Source organism: Callospermophilus lateralis, chromosome 17, assembly GCF_048772815.1.
Source record: "Callospermophilus lateralis isolate mCalLat2 chromosome 17, mCalLat2.hap1, whole genome shotgun sequence".
Classification (NCBI taxonomy): domain Eukaryota; kingdom Metazoa; phylum Chordata; class Mammalia; order Rodentia; family Sciuridae; genus Callospermophilus; species Callospermophilus lateralis.
This window is the reverse complement of record NC_135321.1, coordinates 38958119-38970912: the sequence shown is the minus strand read 5'-3', so window position 1 is coordinate 38970912 and position 12794 is coordinate 38958119. Positions and strand designations below refer to the sequence as shown.

The 12794-nt window shown below is 36.1% G+C and overlaps 1 protein-coding gene across 1 annotated transcript in view; it reads left to right on the top strand.

The window, feature by feature from the left end:
• The window catches only part of Dsg2 (desmoglein 2), a 46721-nt gene that overhangs the window by 18316 nt on the left and 15611 nt on the right, over positions 1-12794 (top strand). The window contains exons 3-9 of the mRNA XM_076836831.2: positions 376-510; positions 3703-3864; positions 3997-4141; positions 5076-5242; positions 7042-7179; positions 7295-7480; positions 11885-12150. Coding sequence (XP_076692946.2) covers positions 376-510; positions 3703-3864; positions 3997-4141; positions 5076-5242; positions 7042-7179; positions 7295-7480; positions 11885-12150 — 1199 coding nt within the window. The remainder of the gene's footprint in view (positions 1-375; positions 511-3702; positions 3865-3996; positions 4142-5075; positions 5243-7041; positions 7180-7294; positions 7481-11884; positions 12151-12794) is intronic.

Here is a 12794-nt window from a genome sequence, read left to right as displayed (position 1 = left end):
AAAGTGAAACTTCATTTTTAGCTAATAAGAAAAAGAAATTTTGGACATGGTCTGTTATTCTAACTTGTCAATTTGTAAGGTAAGGCCACTAATTTATTCTTCAGGCCTTTTGAATTGGTCACTCTAGGAAATCTTTTTGTTCTTCTTCTTCTTTTTTTTTTTTTTTCTTAATGTGAAAAACAAAACTCTCTGCTTTATGGGTTTGGAGATAATCTCTTGACCACCTATAAGAGATCATTTGAATAATGAAGCTTGGTAAGAAATGCAAAATATACCTTAAAATTTGCACTATTTTTAAACTTTAGTAAACTATAGAATTTCATACAAATGCTCGATTATATGTAATAATTTTTTGACAATATTTTATTATTGTAGGCCTTAAACACCAGAAATGAAAATCAGCTGCTTCCTAAACATTCTCACCTAGTACGGCAAAAGCGGGCCTGGATCACTGCCCCTGTGGCTCTGAGGGAAGGAGAGGATCTGTCCAAAAAGAATCCAATTGCCAAGGTATCTTCTAAAGAGGAACATGAAACACACACCTGTGATTAAAACTGTGGTGGAAGAGGATTTTTATGTCCACTTTAAAATTTAAGGACGATTATGTAATTACTAAATTTCTTAATATTCAGAATATATTTGAAAATTAGCCGAGCTTAAAAAAAGAGAGAAAATTAGCAGAGCTGACTTTTAGCAGCAAGTACCAACTTTGAGATCTTCTTTCTCTTTCTGAAAGATGCAACATCATTGGCAAAAAAATATCTTCACTTTAAGTTTTGATTCAACTAGGAGTTGAGACATCTGGCAGTAATTTAATTGTAACTTAACACAGCATTACAGTACTCCAAAGAGGGTATTATGGTAAAAAGTAGTTTATGATAGTAGTGGAAAGAACTGAGGTCTGAGAGGGAGGGTGACTGTACATCTCGATTCCTGCCTGTCATCCTAGCTTAATAAGTAGTAGTTCCCTTTTTACTCTCAAATGGTCCAATTTTTAAAATAAATTATGTGATAATCCTCCTACAAATGTACCTCATAGTTAGCTATACAAACTTAAACCCTTGTTGTTGTTTTTCCCCTAAAGCTGCTCTCCTAAAATTCTACCCATTTGTGTAAATGTCACCATAATTCCATGCCGTTTTTAAAGGCTGATATGTAGCAAGTACTATCACTTCTACCCAAAAAGTATATCCAAACTCTGCGCACTTCTCTTCAACTCCATTCCCATAGTCTGAGGCCTTGTTATCTCCATCCCTCGTAACAAAAAGTGTTCCCACTTGTCCTGCTGTTCTGACTCTTGCCAAGCCCTCCCACACAGCCCATGCTCCAGAATTTGGCCAGAGCAAACCTTTGAAAAGACAAAACATGTTCACCTCCTTGATGAGACCTTTAAGTGACTTCCCAGGGCAACGGAAAAAATAACCCTCTTGCCCCCATATGATTGACTGCTTCGCCTAGGCCACCTCTCTGTCCCCAGTTCCAATCACTTCCCATTCCCTACTCTGCTGCATCCTCTTAAAGTATCCACAAGCTCATTCCAGTCCCCCACTCTGCAAGGCTGTTCACTCTGCCTGGAATCTGATCCCCACAGATAATTTGCAAGATTAGCATGTATCAGGCCTTCTCTGTACAGTGTCACCTCCTTCTGCCCTGCCCCACTTTTTCTCTGTCCTCTTAACCTGTATCAGGTTGGCTTATAGCATATTTCACTGCTGAATCAAATATTGCTTGCTTAATCATTTGTCTCCTTCAGTATAGTGTAAGCTCCACGAAGGCTTGGCTTAGTCCTTAGAGCTCCCGAGTCCTGCCTGTGCCCTGACCAACGCCTGTGTGCAATGGGTGCTCAGTACGCATTCACGTGAATGCATATGTTAAAATCCAGGTTTTACCTTCATCTTTCCAATCTCATAAAGATCATATGTGAAGAGCTTTTTCAAGAGAAACTATGACTATGAAATAGAAGATAAAGTTTCCTGTCTTCTAGCAACATTTTTTTAAAATATAAAAGCCCCCCCACCTTTTTTTTTTTTTTTTTTTTGGTACTGGGGATTGAACCCAGGGGCACTGTACCACTGAACTATTTCCCAGTCCTTTTAAAATATTTTATTTTGAGATAGGATCTCACTAATTTACTAAGGCTGGCCTCAAACTTGCTATCCTCCTGCCCTCAGCCTCCTTAGTCACTGGATTACAGGCATAACCCACCAAGTTTTGCTTAAAATCTGGAGTGTTTCAAGTATGGCTCCACATAACAGTACATATACAAACAACTTCGTTTTTTGTTCTATTTTGGCTTGCTTTTTTGAGATCTCAGTAATTCATACAATCTTTCAGTAGATTTTCCTAAAATAAGGAAGAACATCGTGGCAGAAGAGTGTGGTACAGGAAAGCAGCTCAGAATATCATACCTGAAAGCAAAAGAGAGCCCCACTCAACAAGGACAAAATATATACCCCAAAGGCATGCCCCCAATGACCTGCCTCCTCCGGCCACATTCTACCTGCCTATAGTTACCAGCCAGTTAATATCTATCAGGGAATTAATGCACTGATTTGGTTAAAAAGTTTCACAACCCAATCATTTCATCTCTAAATTTTCTTACATTGTCTCACATATGAGCTTTTGGGGAAAACCTCATACATAAACCATAACACGTACATATATATGCAATAAACTCTTATTTGCATACGTATGTATATACAAAGCAACAGTTCTGTCCACACGACTTTTGTTTTATTTTTAACCTAAGTAGGATTATATAATACATACAAGCAGTCTGCAAAGACATAGAATATCCTTATAAATACTATAATGTAAATTTCAATGCACATACATAAGTGTATCTGTATATTGTGTATGGGCATGCATTTGGCAAAAGGACAGGCAGAAGCTCAGTGAAAAATGATCATGTGACTGCTCTAGATTTACCATCGCACTCCAGGAGCTGAGCTGGTGTAGCAGGAGGTTGGAGGACCCATCCGCTATCTTTTGGTTTCTCCCAGCTGAAACCCCAACAATCCCAGTGTATTGTTGGGAAGCCTAAGGGAAGAAAGACTAACTGATTCTGAAAGTTTCATAATAGTGAACTGGCCAGGCAGGTAGATGGTGGTGATGACTTTAGTGATATGTGAAGGGAGAAAATGAGGAACCATTAGGGGACCACAGAGAAGCATTTAAAGATACAAATGAAATTGCCTTGTAGAGGATCTCAAGATGGTAACTACAGAATATCTAGCAGATTAGAAACATGATGTGCTGAGGCATTCTAAGTAGGGAGGCACTTGATGGTTTTAATCCGTCTTGGGAATGATTTTCAGATAATCAAATAGATTAATGAGGGTGATTTTGACTCTGCGATTTTTACCATATGTGCCAAATTTAAAATCTATCTCCTCCCCCTGCTAGGTGCACACAGCTATGTCTTAATTTCACAATCACCCTAAAAAAGGAAACACTCAGATGTTTTCCAGTTAAAGGATAAGAAAACTGAGGCACAGGGAGGTTAAGTAGCTAACTCAGTGTCACATAACTCAGCTGCAGCCGAAATAGAATCAGAACCCAGGTTCCCTGAAGCCAGTGCCTGTTCTGGCCATGTCCCTCCTTTCAGTGTCTTGACAACTTCAAACAGAAATTGTGCACCAATTTACAATGTAAACTACAAAGAATTTAACTTGAGACACTCATCTCTTATTTTTATGTTAGATCCATTCTGATATTGCAGAAGAAAGAGGACTAAAAATTACTTACAAATACACTGGAAAAGGGATCACGGAGCCACCATTTGGTATATTTGTCTTTAATCCAAGCACTGGAGAACTGAATGTTACTAGCATTCTTGATCGAGAAGAAACACCATATTTTCTGGTAAGTAGAACAATTTTATTGGTAGTATTTTTTTTTTTTTTTTTGGTAATACTTATGATTTAATTTTTGATGCTATAGCAACCCAATTACGTTAGCTTAAAACTAATTTTATTATTTATGTCACGATTTCAGCTAATGGGGTATGCTTTGGATGAAAAAGGAAACAATCTTGAGAAACCTTTAGAACTACGCATTAAGGTTCTTGATATCAATGACAACGAGCCAGTGTTCACACAGGAAGTCTTCGTGGGGTCTGTTGAAGAGTTGAGTGCAGCACGTAAGAGTCTATTATTTTTCATGAATGCCATTTAATTTCCATTGTGTAAATAAACACTAAATCCCGTACTGTAACAGAAGTTGAGTGTTCTTACCCACAGGACAAATAAAAATGAACCTGTGGCTCTCAGTTCAGAAAGGCTTTTCTTATGATAAATTCAAAGGACTTTAAACTTATCTTTTTTACCCTGGGAAAAGATGGTAGACTGATGTGACAGGTAAGGTCTCCATAGCAACTACTCAAGTCTGCCCTTTGGAAGGAAAGCAGCCAGAGACACTATGTAAATAAATGGGGGTGGCTCTGTTCCAGTGAAACTCTGCGTATAAAAACAGGAGTCTGTCTGGCTTTGGGCCTCTGGATGGAGCTGCTGACTTCTGACATATTATTTTTACTGTAAGTTTTCTTGACAACATATTTCAATGAAGTACTCTATAGAAAACTCCAAGGAGAGATTTCTCTTTGATCAAAATAAAAAGAATAATTATACTTCTCCTGAGATGTTTGTATCCTGATAAACAACAGGATCAAGTGGCTGCTCATGCATCTTTTTCTGTATTAGCTAGTAAGCACATATGAGGCCCTCTAAGAGCATTATGCAGGAAATTACCCAATCTTAGCCTTGCTCTCATCTTGTTTTCCTTCTCCTCTATTCTACTCATGCTTATTTCCTCATTCAAGTAAATTTTTGATTGTGGTAAACTGTGCTTTCTTTTTTTTTTTTTTTTGAGCAGGGATTGAACTCAAAGGCACTTAACCACTCAGCCACATCCATTTTTAGAGCCAGAGACAGGCTCTCACTAAGTTGCTTAGTGCCTCGTTTAAACTGTGGTTTTGACAAATACCTGAAATCCTATTAGAAACAAACTGAAATTAAAAATAATATAATATCACATGTAAGTGGACTTACCCTGGTCATCTTGATTTCTAATGCTAGATACACTTGTGATGAAAATCACCGCAATAGACGCAGATGAGCCCAATACCATGAATTCTAAGGTTTCCTACAGAATCGTATCTCAGGAGCCTGCATATCCTCCAGTGTTCTACCTAAATAAGGATACGGGAGAGATTTACACAACCAGTATTACGTTGGACAGAGAGGTAAATTAAACTTTCATGTTGTTCATCTTTTAAACTCCTTATTATCCTTTCCAGTTGTTCCTCTCTGTGTTTCTTTGAATTTTCTTAGTTCGTTCAATATTCCTCAGTCATAGGATAACTAAGAATCATCCTTTTTTAGGGATACACTGCCCATTCTGGTAGACATTAGCTATATGAGACTCTTGAGCATTTGAAATGTGACTAGTCCAAATTGAGATGTGCTGTATGCCTATTGAGATATATTTTTTAAAAGCATCAGATGTGGAGGACTTCACATTAAAATATATGTATATAAAATACCAGCTTAATTTTTTAATGTTTGAGTTTATGTTGAAATGATAATTTCATAAAGACAACACCATTCTCGTACCTCTCCAGTTAGAAATCCATTTCCTAGAGTCCTGACACAGCATTCCCAGTTGGCGGGTTCTCTAATGAACTCTAGGGATCAAGGTGGTGAGGGCAAGGGGCTGGAGACAGGAGTCCTGGCTAGGGAATAAAAATCCTTATAAAGGAGAAAATTATTTTAAATCCCAAATTAAAGAGAAATTTGAGTAGTTTACCTAGACTGTCCTCTCAACAATTTTTCATTCTTTAAATTTATAACTCAAAATTTTAAATTAAAGGGGAAAATAGAAGATTTTTCAGATGGTACGTGCACAAAGATTATAATATATAAGAATAAAATGTTGGTGAATACTGTTTTGTCTTCAAATATAGATCATCATCCAAGTGTATGGTATGGTACTTGGAAAATTGACTTTGCTCAGATGGGAAGGATTGTTGCCAACTTGCCATCTGGATCTTTGTAAAATTTAAGAATCTGATCACTCCTAACATTCTGCTCTACACCTGTTCTCATAAAACTAGAGAGGAAAAGTATTACTCTGAATTAGTGGTGTGATTTGTAATAAGCTACCGTTTCTGAGGTGTGGAAAGTTTAGCCAAGATTAAGAGCCATAATTTATTGGGTAGTAACCATGGCCAGGTAATATCCTAAGCCCTTTATATGGATTAACTCATTTAATCCATATGGAAACCTCTGAGGCAGATCCAGTTATTATCCCCATAAGAAAACTGAGAATCACAGGGATTAAGTGTGTGTCCAGCACAGCTAGTAAATGACAAAGCCAGAATTAGAGGCCAGGTGGCTCATCCAGAGCCCCAACTGTCCTTCATTCACTGAGTGGTTCTGCCCCAGATAGGACCTCTGTGCACTGGCAGCGGCTGCCAAACTTCTTAAATCTAGCCACACAGAATGTAGCTACAGTAAGGGGACCACACACGGAAGAGAAGGTTCCTTTTTGAATGACAGTCATTCTCTAGGACACAGTCCCTAAGGATCCTATTCCTGAGGAAGTCAGGATAAAGCTCACCAAGTTTTGTCCTCACTGGTTTTTCTTGGGACTAGGTTCTTCTGGGTTACCTTTTAGCTAAGAATGATGTATAGGGTAGGAAACAAAACATTTCATACAATCCCACCATGTCTTCCATTGCAGAATGAACTGTATTTTGAACAGTGTCCCTTTAGTATAGACTGGTTTAAGAACAGAGTCTTCTGAGAATACCACCAGTGGCAATATTTAAGAATTTGACAATAACTCTGCTAGTCCTCTTCTGCCCTTTCTCAAAAGCTCTTGACTACAAATAAATAACATAGAAACAACAGATCATGAAACTTATTCATGAGTAAAGTATACTATGGTTCGTTTCCTAATGGTGATGTGAACTAAAACCAGAAGGGAAGATTGGGAACAATTCATTTGCACCCCAGTTGCATATCTTTTATTTCTCTGCAGGAACACAGCAGCTACTCTTTGACAGTAGAAGCAAGAGATGGTAATGGACAAATAACAGACAAACCAGTCAAACAAGCTCAAGTTCAGATTCGTATTTTGGATGTCAATGACAATATCCCTGTAACGGAAAATGAAATGGTAACTTATTTTTATAATAAATGTATCTGTTTATTCATATTTTGGCCCTAACTAAAATATATATCAACTTGTTTGTATTATATCAGAATAAAAATCACATGTTTTTATTTTGCAGTACGAAGGAACAATTGAAGAAAATCAAGTCAATGTAGAAGTCATGCGCATAAAAGTGACCGATGCAGATGAAATAGGTTCTGATAATTGGTTAGCAAATTTTACATTTGCATCAGGAAATGAAGGGGGTTATTTCCACATAGAAACTGATGCCCAGACCAATGAAGGCATTGTGACCCTTATTAAGGTAAGTCATGAGTGTTCAAAACTAGGGTGGAACAAGTTGCTGCTGGAGAGAATCTAGCATATTTTGAGCTCCAAGCATAAATACTTTACATGCACAGCCAGCATCACATTTGTTTAAGATAGTGGCCATACCTGCTTGCCCAAGTTGTGTGATCAGCAATTGTTTGCACTACAGTTCAGATTCAGATCAGGGGACTCTGATCCTAGCCAGACAGCATGAGACCAGCGTCATCACTGCCTAGACCACTTCCTGTCATGCCCGACAGCATTCCCACACCATGACCTTGTGCCTCTGCTGAGTATCCCTTCACTTACCACCTCTCAGTCTATTTATCTAACAGTAGAGCCAACCCTCACTAATAAGATCCAAAAATAAAAGCTATGATAGCTTGACACTTAAGTGTGACGAAGAAACACCTCGTAAAGCTACATGCCAACAGTGATGATTCCTGGGTGTCATTATCACAAAGCCTAACTGGGTGGGACTCAGCATCTTGCCTTTTAAACAAAAATGTACTTGTATTCTAATATTAATACAGCGGGGGCTACATTTTGGAACAAATCTCTTGTGCATTGAATCAATGAAGAAAAATTGAATCCATATCATTAAGGGTATGTAGGGTCTTACACATTTAGTTCTTTTAGCTCCCACTTTTTAAACAAAAACTACAAGATGGATGTAACAAAATAAGAAACGATATTAATGTACTTGTAAGTGGTTTATGATAGAATTGTCTTGCCAGATTTTAAAATGAAATGCAAAACTGCAGCTTTAAAAATATTATTTCATTAAGTTATATGCAGACAAAAATTGATTCCAGAAGTTTCTAAATTTTTATAAAAATCAATATATGACAATCTATGTAAAATCTAACAGTGGGAAAATCAATATCAGAGTAGAAAATAATTGAGGTTTCATAGTAATAATTATGAGCCCCACTCATCAGTAGACTAGTGTATGCATTTAAACTACCTCTTTAAAAGCAGAAGACAATTGACTACATTTCCTCATTTTTAAAAGGAAGACACATTTTATGATTATGGAAGAAATAATCATAAGAGATAAAAATTCACCTGCTTATGTGAAAATAGCATAATTTTTAGTTATCAATTATAGGTTCAACTATGCCTGATGTTTGAGATCAAGTCAACAACATACACAGAAGCAATCATATGCTGGTGAATGATGGGGGTGCTGGAAATATTCTCAACCCACTCTTCCAAGGGGACTGTGGATGAAAAGTAGTAAAATCAGCATTACAATGAAAGCAATGGTTGGAGAGAATTACAAATTTGTTATCTCAGCTATATTAAGCAGTTGCTTCCGGGGGGGCTGGGGTTATGGCTCAGTGGTAGAGCACTTGCCTCACACATGTGAGGCACTGGGTTCGATCCTCAGCACCACATAAAAATAAATAAAGATTTTTATTTTAAATAGTTGCTTATAAATTATAAAGGCAGTAATCAGATTTCATCAAAAAGAAATGAGATTAAGAAGATACACAGAAGACTGAGATTGTGGCTTAGGGGTAGAATGCTTACCTAGCATGTGTGAGGCACTGGGTTTGATTCTCAGCACTGCATATAAATAAATGAATAAAATAAAGGTCTATTAACAACTAAAAAGAAAAGTTTTAAAAAAAGAAGATGCACAGAAATGCGCATTTGAAAAGGTACCCAATATCATTAACCATTATGAAAAATGAGAGTTAAAAAGAGATAGGGCTGGGGTTGTGGCTCAGTGGTAGAGTGCTCACCTAGCACGTGCAAGGCGTTGGGTTCGATCCTCAGCACCACATAAAAATAAATTAAAAAGTAAAGGTATTGTGTCCAACTACAACTAAAACAAAAAAATATTTTTTAAAAAAATCTATAAGAGATAGTTATCATACATTTACTAAAATGGCTAAAATCAACTGTCTTTGGATGGCTATAACAAAGTATCATCAACTTCGTAGCCTATAAACAGTGCCCGGCAAAGGCCCTATTTCTAGCTTATACATGGCACCTTTCTGCTGTATCCTCATGTGGCAGAAGAGGCCTGCAAGATCCCAGAGGCCTCTTTTATAAGGGAGTTAATCTCATTCACAAGGGTTCCTAAGACCTCACAAAATCCCCATCTCTCAATATCATCACTATGGGGGATAGGATTTCAGTGTATGAATTCTATGGGCATGCAAATATTCAGACCACAGCTATCAAAAAGACTGACAACACCAAGTATTGAAGAATATAGAGAAAGTAGAACCTTTATATATTGCTGGTGGAAATATAAAATGACAGTTTGGTAATTTTTTTTTTAAGTTAAACATACAGTAATTACCCTGTGACCCAGCAATCTTATTCCTAGGCATTCATTCACCCAAGATAAATAAAAACGTGTCTATACAAAGGCTTTTGTGCAAAATGTTCCTAACCACATAATAATCTGGGAGCAGTCCAAATGGCCATCAACTGATGAGCAGATAAATAAAATGTGGTATATCCATATAATGGAATACTATTGAATAAAAGGACTAAAGTACTGATACATGCTACAACATGGATGAATCTCAAAAACTTATGTTATTCAGAAACCAGGTACAAAATACTATTCTATGATGACATCATATCCTATTATGTCATTTATGAGAGATTTCTAAAAAAAGGCAAAATAAGAGAGAGAAAGCAGATTAGGGATTGCATAGGGCCAGGGATATAAGGGAGGCATAAAGGAACTTTTTGTAATGATGGAAATGTTTAAAATTGGATCATAATGATGATGACAAATACTAAAAAACATCATGTTGTAAACTTAGGGTTGAGTTTTATTGTCTGTAAACTATACCCGAATAAAACTGAAAATAAAAAGGTAGAGGAGATGAACAATATAAGAGAGATAATAAATCATTACATGAGAAAATGTACACAGCTTTACCAACAAATTAAAACCCATAATGTTATTGGAAAATAGCAAAATTGGAAATGATAAAATATGTTGATAGAACTGTAAAAAAATAGAGGCATTTGGCCTCATATATTGCTCATGATGTTGAAAATTTCTTTCATTCTCTTTGGAGCATTACAGCTATTTATGACAAACACTGTGTAACAGTGTGCTAGTGTTTTTATGTCCCCAGTGCCTAGCTCACTTTTTTACACTAATCTTGGCTCTTGAATACTAATGATAACTGTCTAGAAGATTCTATGTCTCCTCTAGCATATATTGTGCCATCAAATCCAGCATATCAGGTGCAAGAGCACCTTAAAAGAACTCTCAAAAAGATTTGAAAGTCACAAAGAATGTATTTTCTCTAGTCATTTGTTGTTGTGTCTTTGTCCCTACCATAGTGATCCATATTTTAAAAGGGACAAAATAAATTGTTCATATAAAACCCTACATAGAATAAAGCAAAATTCATAATAAATCTCCCAAAAAAAGAAGTGAACAGCTTTTCTAGAATCCTGTAAACATGTATTTGAAGAAATAAACAAAAAATGGTACATGCATCTAAATATCTGGGAACACTAGAAATAAAAAGCAATGAAAGAATAGGGCCTAAATAAACTTTGACTAGGTAATTCTTTCAGTGATTTTTATATAGGTCACCCAGAAAAATAAGTTGTATAAGAATGTTCAAGAAAGTATTAACTATATTTGAAAATTGCAGATGACCGAAATGTCTAGTAATAGAATGGTAAATAAGTATATCTAAATAATATTATAGAAATGTTTATAAAATGAAAATGGAAAAATTGGACCATAAAATATATAGATAGAGTGTGATACAGAAATTATATCAAATGGACATTATAAATGCCATAATTCACAAAGAACTATCTGAAAGAAGGCTAATCTTTTACAGAATTAACAGCAAAGCAGATATTAATAGATACTGTGCTACAAAGGAAGGGAGTAGGTTCTTTGTTTAAACAAATTTGAAAAGCCTTGTTTTTTTTTTCTTCACTTCAGGAATTCTGGGGTTTTTAGGATGTTGGTATGTGTGTCAGTCAACCTGGGAGACAGAACTAGTAATACTACCATATAATGCGTAGTCCTTGGACTAATATGGTGTACCTCTTAGGCAATATTAATTTTTACTGAATGTCCATTAATGTTTCCATTACAGAAAAAAAGTCACTTTAGATTGTTAAAAATAAAAATGTATACTTTTAAAAATAAACTTGACCTTTAATAAAATGAACTGGGAATGCTTCTTAAACTTTTTTTTAACAATTATGAATATCCAGATTGACAGGGAATTTGTAATTACTTGGTATGGATGTGAGTTGGAATACTCAATGCAGTAGTACTTGCTATATGTCAAATGATCTTATCTAACATTTAAAATGTGTGTACGCGCACTCACCCTGTATGTTCTGGTTGTTTTCTCTGTTAAAAGAAACTTTGATCTTGCCTTTCTAGGAAGTTGATTATGAACAAATGAAGAATCTTGACTTCAGTATCATTGTCACCAATAAAGCAGCTTTTCACAAGTCCATTAGGAATAAATATAAGCCCACATCCATCCCCATCAAAGTAAAAGTGAAAAACGTGAAAGAAGGCATTCATTTTAGAAGCAGCACAATTTCTTTCCGTGCTAGTGAAGGAATGGATAAGTCAAGCCAAGGCTTATCGATTGGAAAATTTCAAGTTTTTGATGAAGACACTGGACAACCAGCTCAAGTAAAGTAAGATATAGTTGTGAGCTTAAATCCAAATTTTAAGTTACTTTAAGTGCCTATTTTGACATATCTTAATGAAATCTAAGTACTTCATTCCTTTACACCCCAGAGTTGTAACTCTCCGAAGGGCTATAGATTAAATTTCCCAAAGTTGACATGAGGAGGAATTTTCACCAGAATCCCCTTCCTTTGCCCACCTGTGTATGAGGATGAGGCTAGAATGCTCACCACAGAAGCAGCTCTGGCTATAGAGGCCTAAAAAGCAATAAAGGAAAAGTTCAGAAAAAAAAAATGCTTTCTAAACCCTCTCTTATTTCTGAAGAGTCTTGAGAGGTGAGAAAGTAGCAGATAAAATTTACCACAAAATTTATTCTACACAAATTTAGTTCAAAAAAAATTTTCCTTCATATGTTTTAACGAGGAAAATCGAGTTTTATTTATACATAAATCTTAATAATTAATCTTGCCCTGACCTATGCTGTTTTGCTTCAGAGATTGGCAGACTTTTTGTGATTGTCTTGATTATGATGGCTTTTGCTCAGAATACATTTACTGAGCCATAGTGCCATGCCTGTACTAAAAGGGACCTGGCTGTGTCTACTCTATAGTGACATCTTGGATTTGCATACTTTAAATTTTTCAAAGTAAAT